General features: G+C 42.7%; 2 protein-coding genes across 4 annotated transcripts in view; one reads left to right on the forward strand and one right to left on the reverse strand.

The window, feature by feature from the left end:
- The window catches only part of RPS7 (ribosomal protein S7), a 187,302-nt gene that overhangs the window by 29,005 nt on the left and 130,830 nt on the right, over nt 1–27,467 (reverse strand). The gene's annotated exons all lie outside the window — the stretch shown is intronic.
- LOC142760711 (ribonuclease H1-like) lies at nt 1,908–27,350 on the forward strand. 3 transcript variants are annotated; one of them, XM_075863899.1, is made up of 9 exons: nt 1,908–2,002; nt 5,266–5,460; nt 9,020–9,141; nt 15,077–15,238; nt 17,320–17,419; nt 24,041–24,095; nt 26,517–26,601; nt 26,683–26,807; nt 26,919–27,350. In XM_075863899.1, the coding sequence occupies exons 2-9, from the start codon at nt 5,327–5,329 to the stop codon at nt 27,018–27,020; spliced, it is 885 nt and encodes a 294-aa protein (XP_075720014.1). In that variant the 5' UTR covers nt 1,908–2,002; nt 5,266–5,326; the 3' UTR covers nt 27,021–27,350. The 3 variants fall into 3 exon arrangements, with proteins under 3 accessions (XP_075720014.1, XP_075720017.1, XP_075720016.1); XM_075863902.1 differs by having other exon boundaries at nt 1,923–1,986; XM_075863901.1 differs by lacking the exon at nt 1,908–2,002 and adding an exon at nt 2,023–2,109.

Raw genomic sequence — 27,467 nt, forward strand, 5'->3', positions numbered from 1 at the left:
CCTTTTTCTATGGGTATTGTTACTGCCAATGTACTTGTTTTTAACTATTTTGTCTCTTAATAAAATATGGTCTATTTTTCGCTAGAAATGGTTCATGTGTAATTTCTTATATAGGTGTTCATATTCGTATGTTACATAGTTCACTTGAGTTGCTATATGCATGCATTAGCCCAACAATCTTAGTAGGTGTTATGTAAATGATTGGCTGAAATCAATCCTATTCCCCTTTTGAAAGATATTAATCTATTTGTTTTTGGCAATAAACTTCAGAGGAGTATTTTGAGCATACAAACAGCGTCTATGTGTCTTACTTCTGTCACAATCTGTGGGTATGTGGACCCCCTAGGCCACACCGCCGTAGCGGAGTAGCAGCTGGCAAAACAACAGTATACCAAGATTCTACAAAGTCCAAGCACAAGGGTACCTGTAATAGTCCAGACAGTAGCAAGGCTTAGACACAGATGGTACTTTGATGGCAGGTGATGCAAAACGTGGTAGGAGGTACCAGGCGTGGCAGATGACATCAGACGTGGTGTAGGACAGCAGGCGTAGCAGACGGCACAACATGACTCCAACACTAGAGAGGGCACAGGAACAAATACAGCACGGACATGGTAGGAGGGTCGGGTACACTGGGAACAGGATACGACTAAGGGACCATTTGCAAGACTAACATAGGAATACCAACAATGCTCAGGCAAGGAGTGAAAGGGCAGAGCCCTTTTTATAGTCCATAGTGATTAGGGCTAATTAACAATATTTTACATGTACGGCCAGGCACGAGCGCGCGCGCGCTGGACCTTTAAGGTCAGGCACGAGCACGCTTGCACCCTTACAAGACACTGCAGAGAAGAGCGGAAGTGAGTGCTGGCATCTCCTGGGAAGGAAATGCCGGCGAGCACGAGCAAGTCCATGGCCGCGGCCATGGCCAGTGAGTAGGAATGACGGTCCGCGGCCGTTACAACTTCTCTCTGATATATCGATATAACCTATGATTTGGATCTGGATACATTTACTGGGCGGGTATCGGTTGACTTACCTATTACAAATTTAAGTCTAATATATTTTGGGCCATGATTGCATCAACAAACGTCATCCATGGAGGCCGGACTGGACACAGGAGCAGAGAGATCTGGGTATGTATGAGTTTTTGGTTTTTTTCCTACTTGAGATTTTTGCAGTGGAATCGCAGCTTTTCCGAACCAAAAATTGCAACATCTGCTATTTGTTGTGGGTTTTAACCCCCATAGAATTCAATGGGAAAAACCTGCAACAAAAAAGAAGCGAACCATCGCCAATGGCGTGCCCCGAACACAAGCCAGCTTCTAACCGCACTGTATGAATGGGATTTCATAAAACTTCCTTCACTATAATGTAAGATCTGATCGTGTGAAAACTGAGCGTGTTAGTGCAGCGCCAGAAACACCACAAAAACGAAGCACGTAAAAGCACCATAAAGGGGTATTCTGGTCTCAGCAAAACAAAAAAGTATTTATTGTATAGTAAAATATCGCAATTATTTCATCTGCTTTGTGTATAAATTTCTAATTTTTTTAGGATTTTGGATTGCTGTAATTTAATAGGAAGCTTTAGGCAGTAGTGTGCTGCACCTTCAAAAACCTGTTACATTCAATGATTGCAAGCAGAGATGTTGAAAACCATGAGATAAACAAAGTAATTTTTCACTATACATTGAATCAGTTTATTTCCTTTTATTAACTAATAGTCTGATATCTCAGCATACCAGCGAGTACTGCATTTTATACTGTATATAGATCCTACACAGATTGAAACCGGTAATATTTGATATGGGCCATTTTTCACCATGCCGCGTTCACTCAGCCGACCGCAGACACACGCGGTCTGGTGAGGTTTGACTCTCTTGGCTTTACGTAGTCAGCGTGCTGGCTGAGCGCTCATTAGAGTCAGCTGACCTCTATAGCGGCGTCCAATCAGGAGTCTGCGGCGCTTGAGTATGGCGTAGAGGTGTGCGGTCACTGGCGTGAGTACCTGGGGAACGTTTCTATCGTCACATGATCTGTATTTGCAGGGACGGTATATAACGGGGTGCCACACCGCTGCATCCACAATTGCGTTATTGGAGGCCATGTATGAGTGGGGCACATGTATATATTGGGAGTATCGATTCAGTCTATGGTCTGCAACTTGTGTCGGTTGTGAGACTACAAGTCCCAGCATGCCACTTTCAGGTTCATAGCCGTCAGCTACTGACCAAGTGTGTGCGCTCCGTTCACATTATATATAAAACATACTGTAACGTTACCTAGAGCGCGTCCTAGTGCTGGACATAACCGCTTTATATCTCCATACCATATAAAGCCAGTCTGACGGTCACTTTGTATTTGATGTCGGGGAATGGCGATATTCAGTCCTGACATCCTGTACGGTCACGATAGCGGTGAAGGACTGCCAGCGAGGTCACGGGGCAGGGTGTTGCAAATGTCTATGAAGGTTCGGGGCAAAAGCCACAAGGCATATACCCCATCCGCAGGCGTTTGCTGACCAGACATCTTTTGGCTCTTTGCTTTTCCAACACATTCCCAAACACTACACAAACTTCCCACCTGCTGCCTCCTTTAACACTATCCTATTGTTGAAAACCTAATCGTGCCAAACACATAGTTCTGCTGATGGTAACCGTGCCCCGCACAATAATAGCGCTCCCCCTTGGCCTTACACCGTAACAATGCCCACTTACTGCCCCCCCCCACTGTAACGGTGCCCCAGTAAATAATTACATGAATACTCGCCGAGCCCCATTCCCACAACGTATGGAGCCGCTTCTGGACTATGTCCGATGCCGTTGGTGACATGGAACACTGACATCACTGAGCCGTGGTGGCCTCTACCGGCTTCCTGTCCCAGCATTTTGTTGGCTACAGGCCAATTTAGACCTGCAGCCTATGAGACGCAGCGACAGGACACCAGCGCTAGTGTGATTCAGTGACGTCATCGCTTTTGTTGAAAGCACATGCCATAGAATGAATGGTGGAGTAGGGAGCTGATGGCTCTATGCTTCGTCAACTGTATCCGCGTCCAGAGTACACCAATACTTTTGAAATTGGTGTTCACCTGGGAATCCAGGACACTGCTCGTCTGTAGTCCTGTATCACTTGTCACAAGTGGCAATATGGGGGGAAGCGGTGGTCTTAGACCGCTGACACATGTACTTAAAGTTAGAGGATACAGGTAGTGCGGTCACGTATCCGTGTTGTCAGTATGTATCTAGAGCATTAAAGGGGTTGTCCCACAAAACACATGTATGCTCTATCCACAGAATAGGTGATACGTGTGTGATCGCTGGAGGTCTGACCGCTGGGACCCCCAGCGATAAGGCGAACTGGGGACCGAAAAGTCCCCCGAAGTGCTCTATGAGAATGGATCGCTTGTGCGCGTGCATGATCGGTGCTCTTTTCGTTTCTATGGGACATCCGGAGGCTATGTCCTGCCGCGCCATAGAAATTAAAGGAGCGCTTTGGGGGACTTTCGGTTCCTTGTTCTCCTTATCGCTGGGGGTCCTAGCGGTCGGACCCCCAGCGATAACACATGTATACCCTATTCTGTGGATAGTGGACACATCTGTTTCGTGGGACAACCCCTTGAAGTATTATCTGAAAGCAAATATCTGGGGCTAAGCTGTAGTCCTTCTATTCTAGTCCTGGCAAATGTTTAAAGGAACAGTGTCACCACAATTTTTTTTTTTTAATATGTTAAAGATGTTAGTGCTTTATTAAAAACGTTTGGATTAATTTGTGTGTTTGTGTGTTACTTTTTCTTATTTTTACACTTTTTCTTCCCTATGGGGGCTGCCATTTTTTTTTCCATTTCTGTATGTGTCGATTAACGACACATACAGACATGGAATACGGCAGCTCCAGTCCCATAGGGACTGCGAACGGGGCCTGTTCCATCCACTAACATGTACGCCGCTGTGTGGGAACGGCGCATGCGCCGCTCCCACACAGTTCAATTTGAAATGCGCGCCGTCCGGCGCCATTTTCCTGTGGACCGGAAGTCGCGGCCGGACAGTAAGATTACTACTTCCGGTCGCGGCTTTCGGACTTGTGCACATGGAGCAGCGGCAGCAGACGGAGCGGACAGACCGGAGGGAGCGGCGGCGACTGGAGCAGGTAAGAGATTTCTATGTATGTTCGTGTTTGTGTGTGTTTACTACTGTATGTAAACCTACTACACTGTGTGTTAGCTCAAAAAATGTCGACACACAGTGTAGGAGGATACACCGTTCAAACCGCTCGTTTCTCCCGGCACTAGCCAGGATAAAGGAGGGGGGGATGCTGAGAGCTCACTAGAGCGAGGGATTTTTACCCAATTTTGCAGCATAAAGCAATGTGGTTGCTTTACCACATGCAATGCTGCAATTTTGGGAATGGCTCCATCTAGTGACCAGCAATGGGAAATATTATAAATTAGAATCCAATTTATAATATTTCCTGACTCGTGAAAAAAAAAAAAAAAATTACAACAATGTTTAATCACCTACACACTAACTGTTTAACTAAAAAAAAAAAAAACATGTTTTGCTGGCAACACATTCCCTTTAAAAGGGCTACTGCTTTTACAGATTTGTAACCCGAGGAGTCTCATCATTGGTTTTCTCAGTTCAGTCTTCAGCTTCTGTTCTTGTGGAATTCTAGATTGCCACGCAGTTATGTGTTGGTAATAATTAGTGGACGTCGGCATTAAAAGGGTTGTCCGAGAGTTTACTCGTTAAATCCCCCGCCACTCCAGCGCCAATGCTCCCTGGCGGTCTTTGTTTATTTTCCTGGGACAATGTCGTGACGTACATCCACGTGACTGCTACAGCCAATCAGTGGTCACGTGCTGTAGATACTAGCATAAGGCTAATGATTGGCTGCGGCGATCACGTGGATGTACGACACATCACCCCAGGAAGATAAACAAAGACCGGCGGGGATCACCAGAGCATTGGTGCTGGAGCTGTGGGGGATTTAACAGGTGAGTCATGTTTTATTTTATAATATTCCCTTCAGCTTTAAATTCTTAGGCAACTCCTTTAAAGAGATCCCACTGTATTATGAACTCCCCTGGAGACAGATCTGTATTTTTCGATTGATCCCCTCATCTAAACTGTTCAATAAGCAACCTCTCTCTTAAATCTTCTATGGACTGTGGCACACGTTGGTATTTATATACTTCATTATGAGACCTCGTTCTACCTTGTACGCGTCTCAACATGTCCCGTTTATTTCCTTCTCTCTGCAGGATGTGCTGTGTTGGTGTCCCCTAGAGCTTGCATGCTACGGCCTAGTCTTTTCTATAGGAGATGTTCAAGATCTCAACAGGCATTTTATCTTCGGCTCGTCTTTTGCATACATCGTTCTCTGGTATACGGTGCGCAGTTATAAGAATGTTCTACGCTGTGAGGAAAGGACGGAATCCAGGAATCTACAAGACCTGGTAAGAAAGTGTTAAAAGGGTTGTCCCATAAAGGACATTTATCACCTGTCCACAGAATGTGATCTATTTCTGATCGCTCGGGGCCCCACTACTGGGACACCTACTGATCACTAGAATGAGTTCCCGAGCCCTTCTTCCCCCTCACTGAATGACCACGGTGAAGAGAAGTTTGAATGCAGCGGTGGTCATGTATGCGCCCGTTGCTGCATTCAATGTCTATGGGGCTGACGGAAACCACTGAGCACTGTACTCGGCTGTTCTTGTCAGGGGAGGCTCTGAGACCCCGTTCTAGTGATTAGTGGGGCCCCCAGCGATTAGACATTTATCACCTATCCTGTGGATAGCTTTTATAATCGTTTTTCATGGAGCAACCCCTTCAAAATATGACATACTGGTCCTAGGGCTGGCAGATTAATGTAAATAATTGGGAGAGCCTATCACTAGGTCAAATAAGTTGAACTGGTTATCTGACCTAAATAGCGCGGTCATCCTGATTCCAGGGCGTTTCGTTTTTTTCTTCCTGGACCCCCTCCATTCCAGAGATATGGCCCACTGTTGTGTTGGCTCCCTCTATGCATATTTGCTGTAGTTAGCCAACAGGGTGGAGCTAGCCTCCCTTCCTCTGATGCTCACCAATCAGCATGAGGCAGCTTGAGGGTAGTTCACGCCCTGTTGGCGAACTACAGAAAATTTGCATATACGGAGCCAACGCAACAGTAGGATATCTCTCAGGAAAAACAAACAAAAAACGCCCTAGAATCAGGGAGACAGCGCTATTCAGGTCAGTTAACTAGTTTAACTTTTATATGACCTAATTACAGGTCCTCTTTAAATTTTGCAATATTTCTTATTCGAGAAAAGTGAAATCTTCTCCATCTTTCAGCAGCTTGTAGTTCTCCTTCGCTTCCTGCCTTCAGGCTCTCTGTAAATGTTCCAAAACCGCCTAAGTTGACAAAAAAAAAGACACGGAGGAGGGATGTGCAGCTGCAGTTTCTCTCCCTCAGTGTTTGTATAAGACTCTAATGCTGTGAAGGATAGTGGAATTGTGAGAATAACACCTTGTGTAGGTGAGAAAACTCAATACTCAACCCTAGAAGCGGCGCTGGTCCCTTAGAACGTAATTCACTGTTGGGTCCCCAAGGACTGATCGTGCTGCAGAGTACGTGGGATCACAAATATGATCACAAGTACGAGCAGGGAATATTGGTGATCCCACGTACTCTGTCCCTGGGGACCCAACAGTGAATTACGTTCTAAGGGACCAGCCTACACAATCCCACTATCCTACTAAGAACTGTTCTAAGTTTTTGGTTTCCGGCACAACCCGTGGCTTGCAGTTCTCTGACGATTAACTACAAATTCAAAGTCTACATGTTCAGGGGTGTCGTGCTCCTAGCATGACCTCACCAGATGAGCATATTTATCACCACATCATCTGTTCTACACCTTATGTAGGTAATGCCCTATGGTTGCGCCGGTTTGTATTCCCTTTTTCTTCTAGTAATGCGGTGAAGAGGTAGAGAGAGCAGACAGCACCACACTTCACTGTATCTAATCTACATCTACAGCTGCCTAAGGGTATGCTCACACACGCTAATTACGGACGTAATTCGGGCGTTTTTGGCCCGAATTACGTCCGGAAAATTAGCCTCGATAGCGTTGACAAACATCTGCCCATTGAAAGCAATGGGCTGACGTTTGTCTGTTCACACGAGGCGTATATTTACGCGCCGCTGTCAAATGACGGCGCGTAAATAGACGCCCGCGTCAAAGAAGTGACCTGTCACTTCTTTGGGCGTAACTGGAGCCGTTATTCATTGACTCCAATGAAAAGCAGCGTCAATTACGTCCGTAATGGACGCGGCGTTCAGGCGCCCGTAATTTCAGCCGTTACGGACGCTGACGTGTGAACATACCCTAAGGAGTGATTTAAAGAGGCTCTGTCACCAGATTTTGCAACCCCTATCTGCTATTGCAGCAGATAGGCGCTGCAATGTAGATTACAGTAACGTTTTTATTTGAAAAAAACGAGCATTTTTGGCCAAGTTATGACCATTTTTGTAGTTATGCAAATGAGGCTTGCAAAAGTACAACTGGGCGTGTTTAAAAGTAAAAGTCCAACTGGGCGTGTATTATGTGCGTACATCGGGGCGTTTTTAATACTTTCACTAGCTGGGCGCTCTGATGAGAAGTAACATCCTCTTCTCTTCAGAACGCCCAGCTTCTGACAGTGCAGATCTGTGACGTCACTCACAGGTCCTGCATCGTGACGGCCACATCGGCACCAGAGGCTACAGTTGATTCTGCAGCAGCATCAGCGTTTGCAGGTAAGTCGATCTTACCTGCAAACGCTGATGCTGCTGCAGAATCAACTGTAGCCTCTGGTGCCGATGTGGCCGTCACGATGCAGGACCTGTGAGTGACGTCACAGATCTGCACTGTCACAAGCTGGGCGTTCTGAAGAGAAGAGGATGTTACTTCTCATCAGAACGCCCAGCTAGTGAAAGTATTAAAAACGCCCCGATGTACGCACATAATACACGCCCACTTGGACTTTTACTTTTAAACACACCCACTTGGACTTTTGCAAGCCTCATTTGCATAATTACAAAAATGGTCATAACTTGGCCAAAAATGCTCGTTTTTTAAAAATAAAAACGTTACTGTAATCTACATTGCAGCGCCTATCACATGCAATAGCAGATAGGGGTTGCAAAATCTGGTGACAGAGCCTCTTTAAGATAAATAAAGGTGGCAATGTACGTTTGGATGTCTCTATATCCAACTTATCTGAGTGTGCAGTATTTTCCAACCAGGTTTCCCTCGAACCCTAAGGTTTCTTACAACTTTGTTAGGGATTCCCCAGAAGACCGCAAGGCCTGTCATTTTTACAAGAGAGATAGCAAACTTATTTCAGCCGACTTACAAGATGCTTGGCAAAACCAAAAATTCTATCCTTACATCGAACTTCTTTGAGGTAGGGATGGGCATAGGGGTTCTCTGGAAATGAAAAACTGTTCAGGGGTTCCCCAATAGTAATAATTTTTGGAATCGCTACACTTGGGGGAGGGTGGATAAACTGCTGGTAGAAACCTCTGGTAGCTGCTTATTTGCCAGGATACCAGTGGATCAGACATGTTGCATTTCATCAGGCTGCCCCTATACACATTACATCACTGTCCGATTTGGCTGTCTTTAACCTAAAGTGGGTGGCCAGCTTTAGGCCTGTAGTCCATGTAGGTCAGCTAGGTGAATAATCTTCTCGATTTACAGAATACAGAAAATTATTTGCCCCTATGATCACTCTCCGGATGTAATTGGCTCAAAAATGTGATCAGTCGAGCTGGACTCCTACAAGCATAATTTACATTGATATCCAAAAAGACTTTGCGTCATGTGATCTGTTATAAAGTAATGCGGGAACCCAGAGCGCTGTGCAGTGGACCTGTACACTGATCTAGAAATGTTTTGTGGAGAGTAAAATGTTGGCCGGACATCTCTAATCAAGTGGTTTTCGAGTTCCTCTGATTTTCCTTCTTCATTTCTATTACTATCAAAGGGAAGAATGTAAAGAGCAAGTGGACAAGTTTCCAGCAGCAAGGTACAAGAAGTTTGCTTCAGAAGATGAGGCCTGGAAATTTGTAAGGGATAACCTGGAAGCCCCCTCAAGTCATATAGAAAGTAAGAGGAAATCTATTGTACTGAATATACTGATATTTATACCCAAACATATGTTGACGCATTATCACGTACACGTACGTGATAAGCGTCATAGGGAAGTATGGAGCGTGCTCACGGGCAGAGCGTGCTCCATACTTAGCGGGTGTCAGCTGTGTATTACAGCTGATACTCGGGCCTAACTGCCACGAACAGCGATCGTGATGCGGCAATCGAGAGACACCAGCATCTGAGGCGTTGAAAAGAGGGGAGAGGCCCGCTCCGACATCTCATTGGCGCCCCCACAACGTGATCAGGGGGGGATGTTGCCGATGGTTGTCGTGGCAGCCCGGAGGTTTTTGTCTGCCTCTGTTAAGCCGTGCCTCAGCCTGTACAAATAATAATATACTGCAATACATTAGGATTGCAGTGTATTGTACTAATGATTGCTGGTTCAAGTCTCCTAGGGGGGCTACTAAGATGTGTAAAAAAAATAACTTTATTGAAGTTTTAGTAGTGAAAAAAAAATTCATTATTAAAAGTTCAAAAAAACCCCACCTTTTCCCATTTTTTTTTTCTTCTCTAAAGTCATGTAAAAAATGAACAAAATTGGTCACCTCTGCTCTAAAAAAAAAAAAAAAAAATGGAATAAAAAGTGATGAGAAAGTCCTATGTACCAAAAAATGGTAACAATGAAAACTACAGCTTGTTCCGCAAAAAATAAGCCCTCATAATGCTCAATCCAAATAAAGAGGCTCTGTCACCAGATTATAAATGCCCTATCTCCTACATAATCTGATTAGCGCTCTAATGTAGATCACAGCAGTGGTTTTTATTTAAAAGAAACAATTATTTTTGAGCAAGTTATGAACAATTTTATATTTATGCAAATTACTTTCTTAATGCTCAACTAGGCGTTTTTTACATTTGACCAAGTGGGCATTGTGAAGAGAAGTGTATGACGCTGACCAATCAGCATCATACACTTCTCTTAATTCCAGCCCAGCCTCTTTCACTGCACAGCGTGATCTCGCGAGATCATGCTGTGCTGTCACTCACATATTAACTTTACCGAAGTGTCTTGAGCGTGAATAGACATCGCTTCCAGCCAGGATGCGATGTCTATTCACACTCACGACACTTTGGTAACGTTTCTGTGGGGCTGACTCCCACAGCATGATCTTGCGAGATCACGCTGTGTGGTGTAGGTCTCACAGAAACGTTACCAAAGTGTCGGGAGTGTGAATAGACATCGCATCCTGGCTGGAAGCGATGTCTATTCACGCTCAAGACACTTCGGTAAAGTTAATGTGTGAGTGACAGCACAGCATGATCTCGTGAGATCACGCTGTGCAGTGAAAGAAGGTGGGCTGGAATGAAGAGAAGTGTTTGACGTTGATTGGTCAGCGTCATACACTTCTCTTTACAACGGCCACTTGGCCAAAAGTTAAACGCCCAGTTGGGCATTAAGAAACTAATTAGCATAAATATAAAATTGTTCATAACTTGCTCAAAAATGATTGTTTTTTAAGATAAAAACCATGGTTATCTACACTACAGCGCCGATCAGATTATGTAGGAGATAGGGCACTTATAATCTGGTGACAGAGCCTCTTTAAAGAGGCTCTGTCACCACATTATAAGTGGCCTATATTGTACATGATGTGATCGGCGCTGTAATGTAGATAACAGCAGTGCTTTTTATTTAGAAAAACGATTGAGTTTCTCAATGGACAACTGGGCGTGTTTTACTATATGACCAAGTGGGTGTTGTGGAGAGAAGTGTATGACGCTGACCAATCAGCGCCATACACTTCTCCCCATGCATTTATACAGCACATGGCGATATAGCTATTTCGCTATGTCCAGCCACATAAACACACTATAACATTACTGCAGTGTCCGGACAATGAATATACATTACCTCCTGCCAGGACGTCATGTGTATTCAGAATCCTGTCCCTTCGCTAATACAATCCCGACACTACAGCACAGTCGATCACATGTACAATATAGGCCATTTATAATGTTGTGACAGAGCCTCTTTAAGTTGTCGTTTTTATTGCACCTGGCGAAAATGCACGTCCAATTGGGCAGTAACTTCGCGCAACTCCTGAGTGCAGTTACATCCGTGCTTTAACAGTTAACTGCTGCGCGGCGCTACACCGCAGCGGCGGTTAACTGTACAGGGTGTCTGCTCTCCGTGTTGCCGATCAGCGGCCCGTCGCCGCTGATTTTGGCAATTAACCCTTTTGATGCGGCGGTCGATTGCGATCGCCGCATTTAAGGAGTTCAGAGCAGATCGGCTGCCCCCACATGCATTTGCGGGGGCTGCCGATGATTGTCTGCGCAACCAGATGCCAGACAATGGCCTCGGGGCTGCCTTGTCCTAGGCTTCCTGTCCGTGACTGTCACGTCACAATGGCAGTTGGAATACATTACACTACGTAGGTAATGTAATGTATTCTAGCAGCGATCAGAGCTGCAGGTCTTCATGTCCCATAGTGGGACAAGTAAAAAAAGGTTATAAAAAATGTTTTAAAAAAAAAAAGTGTAAAAATGTTATAAGTTACATTAACAAAAAATGTTTTTTTTTCCCCTATAATATGTCTTTTATTATAGGAAAAATCTAAACACGTAAAAAAAAAAAGAACACATATATTTTGTATCACCGCGTTCGTAACGACCCAAACCATAATATTCTTTTTCCCACACGGGAAAAAAAAAAAAGTAAAAAAAAACAATGCTAGAATCACTATTATTTTTTTTTTGATCACCACCCCTCCCAAAATCGAGAATAAAAAGTGATCAAAAAGTCACATGCACCCCAAAATAGTACCAATAAAAAGCTGCAACCCGTCCTGCAAACAACAAGCCCATGCACAGCTTTTTTTCACTGAAAAATAAAAAAAGTTATGGCTCTCAGAATATGGTGAGACAAAAAAAATTGTACATAGGGTATCGACCTGCAGAATAAAGTAAAATTGTCATTTATAGCCCACGGTGAACACCGTAAAAAATAATAAAAAACTTTGGCAGATTTTATGTTTTTGGTCACCTTGCTTGCCAAATTTTTTTATAAAAAGTGAGAAAAAAAATTGCTTGTACCCCAAATTGGTACCAATGAAAACTATAGATTGTCCCGCAGTAAATAAGCCCTCACATGGCTCCGGTGGAGAAAAAATAAGGAAGTTCTGTCCCTCAGAATATGGCGACACAAAATGTGCAGAGCGTTCCAAAAGCGGATAAGGTTGGGCACCATTTATCAATGCGACACTGGCCACATATATGCGGATTATTATTTACCCCATTATTATACCCCTGATGTACTCCGCACAGATTACATATACCCCCACATTATAAACCGAAATACCAGCAAAATGCCAAACCGAACAACTACCAAACAAAATCTGCGCTCCAAATGGCGCTCCCTCCCTTCTGAGCCCTACAGTGTGCCCAAACAGCAGTTTACGCCCACAGATATGGCATCGCCATACCCAGGAGAACCCGGTTAATATTTTATGAGGTATCTGTCTTCAGTGGCACAAACTGGGCATAACATATAGTGCACTAAAATGGCACATCAGTGGAAATTTGTAAATTTCACTCTGCACCATCCGTTGCGCATTAACCCCTTTGTGCACCACGACTTAATAGCATGTCGTGGTGTGGGGGGTGATTGGTGATGTATGGAGCGGGCTCACGCGCTGAGCCCGTGCCATACATGTATTACAGCTGACACCCGGGACTAACGGACAGGAACAGCGGTCGCGCTGTTACAGGTGCCTGTAAAAATGACATTATACTGCAATACATTAGTATTGCAGTGTATTGTACCTGCTATCTATTGATTACTGGTTCAAGTCTCCTAGGGGGATCAATAAAATCTGTAAAAACAAAAGTAAATAGTTATTATTAGTGAAAAAAATGTAAATAAATATTTGCTATCCAAAAAAAAAACATTTTCCCATTTTTTTTTTTTTTTTTTTTTTCTCTCTCTCTAAAGTAATGTAAAAAAAAATGAAACCATACATAAAATTGGTATCACTGTGTCTGTAGAAGTCTGAACTATTACAATATACCATTATTTAACTCGCACTGTGAACGCCGTGAAAAATAAAGAATTTAAAACGGCAAAATCTGTTTTTTGGTCACCTTGGCTCTACCAAAAAATGTAATAAGTGTTCAAAAAGTTGTATGTACCAAAAAATGTTAGCAATAAAAACTACAGCTCGTCCCGCAAAAAATAAGCTGTGGTGTGACCAAAAAATATAAAAAGTTATGCCTCTCGGAATATGGTGAAGCAAAAAAATTTTTTTTTTAACAAATAGTTTTCACTTTGAAGATGTAGTAAAATATATAAATTTGGTATCACCGTAATCGTATTGAGTCACAGAAAAAAAATTGTCGTTTTTACTGCACGGTGAAAGCAGTAAATACAAAACCCCAAAAAACAATGGAGGAATCACAGTTTTTTCCAACTTCATCCTGCAAAGAATTTTATGCTCTGTTTCCCAGTACATTATATGGTACTTTAAATGGTGTCAATAAAAACTGCAGCTCCTCCCGCAAGAAATAAGCCCTCACACCGCTCTATTGATGGAAAAATAAAAAAGTTATGGCTCTTGGAAAGCGGGAGAGAAAAATGAAAGAAAAAGCAAAAAATGGATCAATCCGGAAAAGGTTAATTAATTTCTAATTAAAAAAACATTTATGATCACGTGTTCCGTACTCGGGAGAAATTGCTTTTACAAATGTTGGGGTGCTTTTTCCTCCTTTTATCCTTTTGTGATAATGAAAAAATTCAACATTTTAGTGGAAATAATGTGAGGTCAAAATGCTAACTGTTCCCCTAGAAAAATTCCTCGAGGGGTGTAGTTTCAAAAATGGGGTCACTTTTGGGGGGTCTTTACTGTTTTGGCACTACAAGACCTCTTCAAACCTGACATGGTGCCTAAAATATATTCCAAAAAAAAAAAGGAGGCCCCAAAATCTAGGTGCTCATTTGCTTCTGAGGCCTGTGTTTCAGTCCATTAGCACACAAGGGCCACATGTCGGATATTTCAAAAAACGGCAGAATCTGGGCAATAAGTATTGAGCTGCGTTTCTTGGATAAAACCTTCTGTGGCACAGACAAACATGTACTACGAATGAATTTTGGGGAAAAAAAATGACCTTTGTAAATTTCACCTATTTGCTTTTAATTTATGTGAAATGCCTAAAGGGTTAAAACACTTTCTGAATGCTGTTTTGACTACTTTGAGGGGTGCAGATTTCAAAATGGGTTAATTTATGGGGACTTTCTAATATATAAGGCCCTCAAAGCAACTTCTGAACTGGTCCCTAAAAAATAGCCTTTTGAAATTTTCTTGAAAATGTGAGAAATTGCTGCTAAATTTCTAAGCCTTGTAACGTCCTAGAAAAATAAAAGAATGTTCTAAAAACAATGCCAACATAAAGTAGACATATGGGGAATGTTAACTAGTAACTATTTTGTGTGGTATTACTATCCGTTTTACAAGCAGATACATTTAAATTTAGGAAAATGCTAATTTTTGCACATTTTCTCTAAATCTTGGTTTTCACAAATAAATATTGAATTTATCGACCAAATTTTTTCTCGAACATAAAGTACAATATGTCACAAGAAAACAATCTCAGAATCGCTTGGATAGGTAAAAGCATTCCAAAGTTATTTCCACGTAAAGTAACACACGTCAGATTTGAAAAAATCTGCTTCGTCCTGAAGACCAAAACAGGCTGGGTCCTGAAGGGGTTAAAGATGTTTCTATGTTTGCTAGTCCCTTTAGGTGAGCGTAAAGCTGTACTGTCTGTAGGCGGGTGGAACATAAAAACTTCTGTGACTTAAATTTGTTGGATTTGAAGAAGAGTGACAAGTTATTGAGATTCCACCTCGCTCTCTGTGAAGTCCTTCATGTTGTGTTGTATTATTTTATAGGTAGTTCAGAAGGCCAAAGTTCTTCAAGTGTGAAGCTTTCATATCATGTCAAAAGACCACTTCCAAACTCCACATCTACAGAGCAGTCGGCTCCGAAACGAACAAAGTTTATCGACATCAGCTCACTGCCAGCTGTACGTGGACAAGCCTTAACCCACATGGGTATGATACCCTACATTCTACCCCTGATAAAATAATAAAGTCCAATAATAAGTCATTTTATTTATATACTCTGAAGAAAAAAATATCATTTTAAATAGGAATATTAATAAACTTCATCATATACTTACCCAGACCAATTCTTCTATCTTTACTGCTCCCTTGTTTACAATCCTCATCCATAGTGACCACACGTCATGTCGACCATAGCAATGACATGTACCGCAGCTGTGATTGGCAGCCATAGATTATGTGGAAAGTCATCCCTAAGAATTCTGTTTTCTGATTCTGGATCCTAAGTAAGGGAGCAGCGTATGGGGGACTGAGACGGACTATGGGGGGCATACAAGAAAGTATATGATGAAGCTATATATTTTTTTTAACTTGGCACCCTTTAGAGTATGTTCACACGGCCTATTTCCGGACGTTTTTCGGGCTGTAAACGGCCCGAAAAGCGTCTGAAAAATCGGAAGCAAACATTTGACTATTGATTTCAATAGGAAATATGGCGTTCTGTTCAGATGAGGCGGTTTTTTGCGAGGCCGTTTTTAAATACTGCCGCGTAAAAAAAACGCCTCGTAAAAAGAAGTGCATGTCCCTTCTTGAGCCGTTTTTCATTGACTCCATAGAAAACCGCTCCAAAAACGGCTGAAAATTAGGAGCTGGTTTCCCTTGAAAACCGCTCCGTATTTTCAGACGTTTTTTATTAAGCGTGTGAACATACCCTTAGAAATCAGGATTCCTGGTTGTGTATCTGTGGAAAGCTGCAAGTGAGCGCAGGAACAAAGGCTGATACGATCACCTCTCCCCCTGTGCAGCCTTCCAGTGACCCCACGGGTGTGCTACGTGAACTTTTCTGTTGGAGATATATATATGGTTTGTTTGTTTTCTACTAAAGGGGTGAAAATATGAGCAGTTGCACATCAAATCACCCACCTCCCCTGTTAAGGCCATGTGTCGACTCTGATATCTGGATCAGATTTTTGGTCTTTTCAGTTTTAATGAATTTGTGAAGATGCATGTGGACATTGTCAGAAGTACTTCATATCTTGAACTTGCAGTGCGTCTAAGGCCTGGTTCACATCACATTTTTTCAACTACGTTTAGCATGTACGCTGGAGAAGCTCCCGGCATGCCAGCTAAACTTGTCCATAGGCTTCCATTGCTAGATGGAGGCCAAAAAAAATGTCCTTTTGGCGTATGTCTGGCCTGTATACATCAGAATACCACAAAACAAAATGTCAATAGGGGAGGCAACAAAGTACTCTGAGCTCCACTTAGAGAGCTATGTGCCCTCACCCCTGCACAGGTGCCTACAGTGCACATACAGTAACAGCCAGGTCCATAGCATTCGCAGCAGCAGCTCCGCTCCCTCTCATGTGGGTGTTTCCCTTCCCCGGCTCTCTCCTCCTTCAGTCCTTTGCCTCATCTCTCCATACCCTGGCAGACGGTCAGCCGGCATGGGCTCCTTTAAACCACACGCTTTCTGGAGCTGCTGTCTGCCTATAAGCATTTCATCCAGGAGCAGACCCCTATAGACTGGCGAGTGGGACTGGCATACCGTGCTGTGCTCGGGTTACTTGTGGGGCACCTGGTCAGCCCCATGATGTGTGTGTGTGTGTGTGTGTGTGTGTGTGTGTGCACAGGCATTGAGAGTGCTGGTATGAGGAGGGCATCAGGTCTCTGTGCTGGAGGAGGATCGTACTTCAGTCTTACTGTTCTTTAGTGTAGCTATAGAGAGGGCGAGTCAGGCTGTTTGGGCGACGTATCACACTGTATGCCCATATAGTGGTATACGTTGCAGCCTTCCATCGGAGTTGTATTTTGGGAGTCGTTCCAACTTGATTTGACTTTTAGCCACAAGTGTGACTTTTGTGTATTGTTTACAAGACATTATAGTTGAAAGCAGAATTGTGTGAAGGCCCGTGGCATTTTAATAATGTGCCAAGTGTTTAACTTTTAGAAAGTATTTCAGTATGTGGTTATTATTTGTGTATGTTAAAAATGTGAAAATAGTAAAGCAGTTTGCCTTACTCTGTATGTTATAGTAACTTTTATGTTTGTCATATTATTTTGTTGTGAAGGAGATCACACAGTTGTGTATACTGATGGTTGTTGCTCCAGGAATGGACGAGTAAAAGCACGGGCTGGGATTGGAGTTTACTGGGGCCCAAACCATCCGTTGTAAGTAGAAGTTATATTTTCCCATATAAATATTGGACAATTTAGTAAGAGAATTTCATATTTGATGCCAATATCAGGATGTGTGCAACCATGTAAATATTACACACAATAAAGTATAATTACTGTAAAAAAAAATGAGTTCTGTAGGTCAGTGAGGCTTAACTGGTGGCGCACATGTGTATTGTGCAGCCTGGACCCCAGCACATAGCGGCTGGATGGGGCGCCGTGCCTTCCTGAGTGCTCTGTGTTACTCCTGCCTGATCATAGAGAACAGAGATTTATTTTCTTTTAGCGAACAGTTCCCCTGTTATCTCTCCTGGACCAGAGTGCACATTCTGACAGAGGAGGGAGTTCCTAAGGGCTTGTCCACACGTAACGGAATTGCTGCAGCAATTCCGTAGAAACCAGCACTATCACACGATTCCACTGCAGGCAAAACCACACCATTTCCTGCATTTTTTTACTGCAGAAAATGGTGCGGATTTTGCTGCGTTTTTCTCAATGCTGGGAGATGGAGACCTCTTCTCTGAAAACACAGCAATTCAGTGCAGTTTCCGCAGCAGTAATTGACATGCTGCGATACGAAAAATGCGCACCGCAGGTCAATTTCTGGTTGGAAACTTGATTCAGCGTGTGGATGAGATTTGTTAAATGTTACCCACTTTGCTGCTACTGTGTTCTGCTGTGTATTTTCCCTCCACAATCCCGGACGGAAAATAATCAGCAATTCCGCTACGTGTGGACAAGCCCCAAAATTGGCCGCTCGTGGTAACTTCCTGATAGAAGACCGGGCAGCACGGCAGCTTTAACTCCTGAAGGAGGGGGGGTACAAGGCTGACACTTTTTTTTAATTACATTCACACGTGGCATAAAAAATTTCCACCTGGGATTTGCTTGGAAATCAGCTGCAAAGTCTGCCTGTATTCACAACCTCCAAATTATGTCTAGCTAGACCAGGGGTGGGCAAACTTTTTGACTCGCGGGCCACAATGGGTTCTAAAATTTGACAGAGGGGCCGGGCCAGGAGCATTTGGAGGGAGTGTTTGGGCCGGATATACTAAAGCATTAAATGTAGTGTGTGCAAACCTCATAGCACAGTAAGAACACTACAACCCAATTTATTAACTGTCTTTCAAATGTGAAAAATAGCCCTTATCAGTTAATAAATTTGTCTCAAGGAATATGCAAGATATGGCATTTACATACTATTTCGCAGATACTGGGAGGAGGAAATGTAAATAGATTAAAATAACATACGCACTGTGATTTATCAAGAAAAAAGTTCTGTTGACTCTGTAAATTAGCTGCCAACCTCTGAGCAGTAGCCGCCCGTTCTTGTGTTGACTGCTTGCTAGCATAGTTTGCATGCTTCGTGGCAAAGTGACGGCTGATATTGTACTCTTTGAAAACCGAAGGGCTTAATGGTGACGTGAAACGAAGTGAAAATTAAAGTGAAATAAAGAGAAATACGCGCCACATTAACCCCTTAATGACCGGGCCATTTTGCACGTTAATGACCAAGGATTATTTTTTGTTTTTCCACGGTCGCATTCCAAGAGTCGTAACTCTTTTTTTATTCCGTCGACATAGCCGTATAAGGGCTTGTTTTTTCTGGGACGAGTTGTATTTTGTAATTGTACCATTTTTAGATGCTTATAACATATTGATTAACTTTTATTAACTTTATTTTAGGAGAGAATTGAAAATAAGCAGCTATTCCAGCATTAATTTTCACGTTATAAATTTACGCCGTTTACTATGCAGCGTAAATAACATGTTACCTTTATTCTATGGGTCGGCACGATTACAGGGATACCAAATGTGTAAAGGTTTTATATGTTTTTTCTACGTTTGCACAATAAAAACCCTTTTAGAAAAAAATTACTTGTTTTTGCATCGCCGCGTTCCAAGAGGCGTAATTTTTTTATTTTTTCGTCGATGTGGCCGTACGTGGGATTGATTTTTGCGGGACAATGTGTAGTTTTCATTAGTACTATTTTGGGGTACATAGGACTTATAGATGAACTTTTATTTTATTTTTTATGGGGGGAATGGGAGAAAAGAGAATTTTGCCGTTGTTTTTTGCGTTTTCTTTGGACGCCGTTCATCCGGCGGTTTAATTAATGTGTTCATTTTATTGGTCAAGTTGTTACGATCGCGGGGATACCATATATGTGTATGTGTGATTTGTTTTGACCGTTTTATTAAATAAAACCACTTTTTGGGGCAAAATAGTAGTTTTATTTGACTGTAATTTTTTTTTTTTTTTTTTCCACAAACTTTATTTAACGGTTTTACTTTTTTTTTTTTAGTCCCACCAGGGGACTTCACTATGCGATATGCCGATCGCATATATAATGCTTTGGTATACTTAGTATACCAAAGCATTATTGCCTGTCAGTGTAGAACTGACAGGCAACCTGTTAGGTCATGCCTCTGGCATCGCCTAACAGGCAGATGCTGAAGACAGACCTGGGGGTCTTTGTTAGACCCCCGGCTGTCATGGAAACCCGACGGCGACCCGCGATTTGTTTGCGGGGGCGCCGATCGGGAGACAGAGGGAGTTCCCCCCTCTGTCAAACACATTAAATGCCGCTGTCACTGTTGACAGCGGCATTTAATGGGTTAAACTGCCGGAATCGGCGCGTGCTTCGATTCCGGCAGTTGCAGCAGGAGCCAGGCTGTGTATAATAGCCGTGCTCCTGCCGCTGATCGCGTGGGTAAACTGTCAGTACCCGCGCGATCACAGGACGGATATATCCGTCCTCCTGCGCGAACTAGCAGCTGCTGAGGACGGATATATCCGTCCTTCGGCGTTAAGGGGTTAACAACGGTCAATGTGTTTTGAGTGCGCCATCTATTGGGAAAACGTGGGCATTGCAGGGAAAGGGGAAAAAAAAGGAGGTTTTTACTATTATTTGGACAAGTTCGGCGGGCCGGATTAAAAAGCCTAACGGGCCGTATGTGGCCCGCGGGCCGTAGTTTGCCCATGTCTGAGCTAGACCATAAGGGGTTCGTCATAAATAGACATCAAAACCTACATACAAACCAAAGAGAAGGATAGAACGCTTCACAGATATAATTGATATCTTTTTTTATATTATCAAAAACACAGTTTAAAAATGTGAAAGAGCAGTTAGGGACAAGATGGGTAAAAACACTGTCCAGGAACACAGAAAAAAGGTGCATCTATCCATCGATTCCAGAACCAATAACCGGATGTGTTTGCACCTATGTACCAGATAATACCAATTCTATCACATCTGGACACGAGACCAACAGTGCAGAATTTGCATAAAGAAAAGTATATATATTGTGGAGCAGTATGCACGTATTAGAAGCTAAAGCCGAACAGAAACCTATATATACAATGTGACCATAATATAGTTACAATTAATATATCAAAGTTTTATTTAATCATAAATATATAATCTATTAAGAAAGACATAGATAAATATTCGAACCAAACATCCACATAGGAGGAATAAAGGTTTATTGTGGGTTACCTAGTTACATAGTTAGTACGGCTGAAAAAAGACGCATGTCCATCAAGTTCAATCAAGGGACGGGAAAAGGGAAAGAAAAATTTCTACACATAGGAGCTGATACTTTTTTGTTCTAGGAAATTATCTGACCTGGATATATAGACTGTGGAGGCCTCAAACAAAGTGTGTGCGCGTGCGTGCGTGCGTGCATATATATTATATTTTTTTGGGCCGGGCGGTTTTGGCCAAAAAACTCTAGATTTTTTTTTTTTTTTTTTTCTTTTCAACCCTATGGCCGATTTTACATTTGATTCTCGATTTTCTTATCACTGTTCAATAAATCGAAAAAAATACCAAGACATCATTTAATAAATTATTTTCTTTATAAATAACTTTTTAACCTATATTACTATAATAATTGTATGTAACTTCACAAATGTTAACCTCTGCAAATACTTTATCAGAAATACAATTGGAAAAATGTATATCTAATTGATTAAAATTTCTGTGTTCCCCGGCAGGGAACAGGTTAACAGAATCTATAATCAATGATGCACTGCCTGCACTAACATCCCTCTCTGCCAGTCACCCCCTCAGCCGGTGTCCAACATTGCAGGCGAGAGCAGTGTAATGTGCAGCAGGGCCAGGCAGATAGCGCCGAGTGGCACTCTGGGGCGAGATTACATTATAATGTCTGAGGTCTGAGCAGGACCCTGTGCAGTACCGGCCCGACGATGGAGGGTTAAATAAATGGAATTAAGGCCGGATCCACACGACCGTGATTGGATCGTGAAAAACGGTCCATCTGTCCGCTGGATTTCCCAGCCCAGACACGGGACATGTGAACCGGACTCCTGGCATCAGACATTTAGGCTACAGCCATTAAAAACTGATCAATTGTCAGTTTTTTTATGTCCATTTTGTATCCATGTGTCCACATGGATTTCCTTTTGTCAGGGTTTTTTTTTGTCCCAATACCGCCACTAAAAAAAATTGATTTAACGATTCCGTTAAAAAACAGAATCATCAGAGGCCTTGAGGGCAAATTTAATTTGATCGCCCAGCGTGTGTGTGTACAGTAATGCATACAAAATATGGTAACCGAGCCGAACAGTTCCAGGACAAACCACCACAAACCCGACACGCGTTTCACCAAAGCTTCGTGGGGGGGGGGGGGTTTTGCTGAAATGTGCGTCGGGTTCACGGTGGTTACTATATTATGGTCGCGTTGTTCATATAGGTTTTAACGTATTACAAGATTTCACACTTTACCCTGCAAGACCAATACGCCAAATACAGAGCATGCTGCAGATCGGAAAATCCACAACGTGTCCTAAAGTTTGTGCTGATATTTTCTGCAGCGTGCTAATTGGGTTTTGTGAAAGCCTATTCACTTACATTGTACTTTACTCTCTTGGGGATTTACAGTGCAAAATTCACAACAAATGTGCCACGTGTATATTTGGCATTATGGGGGCACTTGCTATGCTATGTAACCAATGGCTCTGCTTATCAGTGATTGTAAAATGATAGTATGGTGTTATAGAGCAATTACCTAATATATATTTTAATACAGCTACAATGTAGACACTATACAGTCTTTGCAGAAGGTAATTGAATAACTTTTTATTTACTATGGAAACTTTTGTCTTTACATTTAAAGGGCTATTCACAACTCTGTGTCTCTCCAACGTTACTCTCCTGCACGATCTGACATCCGAGGCAACTGTTTTTCAACACTCATCACAATACTCTCTGGGCGTCGTACTATTGCTTTTTCACCATACCGCCCAATGTGCATCAATGTCTGATCGGCGAGTTTAAAAACCGAATCGTGAGAGCCCTTGAGGGCGAATTAATCTAATCAATTTGATTAATCGCCCAGCCCTAACACACACGCACACGCACGGTATTCATAACCGACAGAACATAACACAAATTTATTAACACGAAAAGACACACGATCTCTCCAAGCTTTATCTATACACTACAAATGTTCAAAGTGATGGAGGTGCACCATCCCGCTGCGGAAGGTCTGCCAAATGTAGTATGCGGCATAAGCCATTCCTTTAACATGTCTAGGTAGGAGTGGCCAAAGAAAATGGAACTGTAGACTTTGCGCCTGCTCGTTGCACAGAACACGTTTACTTTGGGTGTTTCCCTCATGTGCTCGATAAAGGCACATAGTTTCTCTGAGCCCCAAATTCTAATGTTGTGATTGACCTTCCTACAAGGTCGCCTCATCGCCGAACACCAGCCTGTCAGCAAATTCGTGTTCTTCCAATCGGCCCTACAAGTCAATACAAAAGTCACAGCGTTAGTTTGTTGTCTGGTTTCAGCTCCTGAAGACGTCATCTGTGCGGCTTACAACGCAGACGTTTTTGTAAGATACGCCATACAGTGGATTGTGGCTTCCGTAGTAGTCAGCCTGGTCGACTTTCTAGGACTACGCATCTAGGGCTTGCATCCTGCTCACTGTCTCTTCCGAAGTCTTTGGGTGGCCAGGACATTTCACATTATATAAACACCCAATGATTTCAAATTGCTTCACCCACCGCAAAATGCAGTTTCTATGTGGAGCACATTTACCAAATTTATTCTGAAAGTCTCGCTGTACTGTCACAAGAGACCCAGTTCTTGCAAATTCCAACACGCAAAAAGATTTTTCTTGCTCCGATGTCGCCATCTTATGTCACACTATGTAAGCACATTTCACATTTGGCTCTTGAAAATTAAAGCTGTGCTGTGATTGGTTGTTATGGGAAACTAAGCCAGTTATGCTTTGCTTCTCAGTCACGGCATTTACCACTGATGTTACTTTATCACTCTAATTATAGGGCCAACTGACCGGTACATGCAATACACGTTGTATAGAGTCAAATAATTAAAGCAGATTTCCTCCAAAAAATGGTTCTAGATTAGAGCAGTTGACAAAGATTAGTAATTGTTTGCAGTAGTTACATTGATATTGGCATTTTTCTGTTAATTTGCTGGACCCATTTTTGCAAAAGTGACAAGAAGTACCTGGTTACAATGGCGTTAAAGGGGTTGTCCAGTTGGGACAGCTCCTTTTTTAAAGAAGACCTCCATTTGTGTGTAATATCCTAATGAAATTGTTCTATTTGCCTATAATCAGGAATGTTGCAGAAAGACTTGAAGGAAGGCAGACGAATCAGCGTGCTGAAATACAGGTAGTTTCCTTTTTACTATAGTTCTCCAAATAAGTGGATGTCCACCTAGATAAGGCTTCGTTCACATTTACGTCGGGACTCCGTTCATCGGTTACGACGCAGCTTTCCTCCAGGGGAACCCATTAATGGAATCCAAACTGAAACAAAAGGAAGCCATAGGTTTCCGTTTGCATCACCATTGATTTAAATGGTGACGGATCCGGTGCAAATGGTTCGCGTTTTTCACCATTGTGCAAGGGTTTTGACGGAATGAACAGTGCGGTTGATTACGCTATTATTTCCGTCAAAACTACGGAATCCTTGCACAACGGTTACAAACAGAAACCATTGGCACCGGATCCATCACCATTGAAATCAATGGTGATGCAAATGGAAAACCTATGGTTTCAGTTTGGAATTCGTTTATGGGTTCCCATGACGGAAAGCTCTGATGGAACCCATGAACGTCCCGTAGCAGATGGGAAAGGTACCTTACACTCTTAGTTCTAGGTCCAAAATTCTGCGCTAACTGATTATAGTGGTCAATGTAGAATAGTATGCAGTAAGCTCCCTCTAGCGGTGCAGGCAGTGTGTTTACCTCTTAACCCCTTTGTTCACCCGGATGTGCCATTACGTCTGGGTGCCGGGGTGATGTTTGGAGCGCGCTCCATAGTCAGCTGTGTTTTACAGCGGACATCCGGGACCAACAGCCAGGCAGAGCGATCGCACTGTTCCTGGCTGTTTAAATCCTCAAGTGCTGCAGCTAATCGCGACCGCAGCATCTGAGGCATTGAAAAGAGGAGGACAGCCCTCCGACAGCTCATCACCCCCCCCCCCCCCCCCCGCAACGAGATCGGTGGGTGACTGTGCTTGTCATGGCATTCCAGGGGCCTAATGAAGGCCCCCAGGACTGCCTTCACTCTGCCTCTGTTAAAGAGGCTCTGTCACAAGATTTTGCAACCCCTATCTGCTATTGCATCAGATAGGCGCTGCAATGTAGATTACAGTAACGTTTTTATTTTTAAAAAACGAGCATTTTTGACCAAGTTATGACCATTTTTGTATTTATGCAAATGAGGCTTGCAAAAGTCCAAGTGGGCGTGTTTAAAGTAAAAGTCCAACTGGGCGTGTATTATGTGCGTACATCGGGCGTTTTTACTACTTTTACTAGCTGGGCGTTCTGACGAGACGTATCATCCACTTCTCTTCAGAACGCCCAGCTTCTGGCAGTGCAGACACACAGCGTGTTCTGGAGAGATCACGCTGTGACGTCACTCACTTCCTGCCCCAGTTCCTGCATCGTGTCGGACGAGCGAGGACACATCGGCACCAGAGGCTACAGTTGATTCTGCAGCAGCATCGGCGTTTGCAGGTAAGTCGATGTAGCTACTTACCTGCAAACGCTGATGCTGCTACAGAATCAACTGTAGCCTCTGGTGCCGATGTGGCCGACACGATGCAGGACCTGGGGCAGGAAGTGAGTGACGTCACAGCGTGATCTCTCGAACATGCTGTGTGTCTGCACTGCCAGAAGCTGGGCGTTCTGAAGAGAAGTGGATGATACTTCTCGTCAGAACGCCCAGCTAGTAAAAGTAGTAAAAACGCCCCGATGTACGCACATAATACACGCCCACTTGGACTTTTACTTTAAACACGCCCACTTGGACTTTTGCAAGCCTCATTTGCATAACTACAAAAATGGTCATAACTTGGCCAAAAATGCTCGTTTTTTAAAAATAAAACCGTTACTGTAATCTACATTGCAGCGCCTATCTGCTGCAATAGCAGATAGGGGTTGCAAAATCTGGTGACAGAGCCTCTTTAAGCCCTCTAAAGATTTCTGATTCAAGTCCCCTAGTGTTCTAATAAACTGTTAAAAAAAAAAAATTATAAAATTATGTTTTTAGTAGTGGGAAGAAAAACTCATTAAAAGTTCAAATAGCCTTTTCCCATTTTTCCTCTAAAGTTCTTTAATGCGCACGGTGAACACCGTAAATACATCGACAGATCTGCCCTACAATGTGCCTTTTCTTCATCCACACTGGACTTTAACGGTGCACGTATGTCTGTGTCCAGAGCCTTGAGCTGGAGTCTCCCTGTCATTTGGCTATCTAGCACTGCTTGATCCGGTTTTATTATATTTGGCTCAATTCTCCACATCGTCATCAAACCTGCTATTTTTATTATATTTGTAAGGAGCCAAACACAAGAGTGGATACTTAAAATGTGAGAAGAATATGGCTTTGGTTTTAAAAATAACATGAAAACCTACATGTGTGATTCCAGCCTAAACGTTGCCTGCAGATCTAATCCTAATAGTTCTGAGCAGCCATACTGGTAAATGTCAAAATTGGCACGAGGATAAGTGTAAATTACATGAGGGCAGAACGTGTATGGTTCTATAATACTGTATTTTTCACTCCTTTTTTTTTTTTCTTCCAGGCTGCTTGTAAAGCATTAGAACAAGCCAAAAGCCAGAACATCACCAAACTTGTAATATACACAGACAGCATGCATACAATAAATGGTAAGGCCTATACACTGTGGACACCAGCCTCCTTCTGTCCTGTTGTGTCTTTTTCATCAACCTCTTTTGTGATTTTATCAGGTATCACGAAGTGGATCCAATCCTGGAAGGTAAACAATTGGAAGATGAGCACTGGTAAAGAGGTTATAAACAGGAGCGACTTTGAAAATCTGGACAAGCTTTCACGAGGGTTGGACGTGAAATGGGTGCGTATGGACTACGATGAGACACAGTGCACATAAACTAGCCTGTTTTTCCAACATGCTGCTCAGATCTATAATGTGTTTATTATTCTGTCATTCTGTCATTCTGTTCAGATGCACGTTCCAGGCCATGCTGGTTTTGGAGGAAATGAAGAAGCTGATAGGCTCGCTAGAGAAGGAGCTCAGAAGTCGGCACTAGATACCGGTGACTTGTAAAGAATGAGAAGAGTCATCTTTTGTAATAGACCCACATGAATGGACATTAAGTAATGCGGCCTTTATAGCCATTTACAACATACGGCCTCCAGGACTATGCGTATATTGAGGTTATTACACTGCTATAACATCGCAGCTTACAAAAAACAAAATGCAGGTTAATTTCCGACTGTCCAGTTAGGTCTTCTCTGCATTGAAAAATGTGTGAATTTTAACTGGCGATTGCACTACTCCCGCTGAAGTAGGCAGGTTTTTTGTTTTTTTTTGTAGATACTGTTCTATCAAGTCTGGTATTTCTTTTTAAAATAAAACAACTGTTTATTGAAAATATATAGCATACAGCTTTCATCTGTTTTATATTTCCACATTGGCAACAAAAATAAAAAATTACATTCCATATAACATCTTTTCTTATGAACTCTGTACATACATTATATATTTCCCATA

The sequence above is a fragment of the Rhinoderma darwinii genome, chromosome 4 (genome assembly GCF_050947455.1).
Source record: "Rhinoderma darwinii isolate aRhiDar2 chromosome 4, aRhiDar2.hap1, whole genome shotgun sequence".
NCBI lineage: Eukaryota > Metazoa > Chordata > Amphibia > Anura > Rhinodermatidae > Rhinoderma > Rhinoderma darwinii.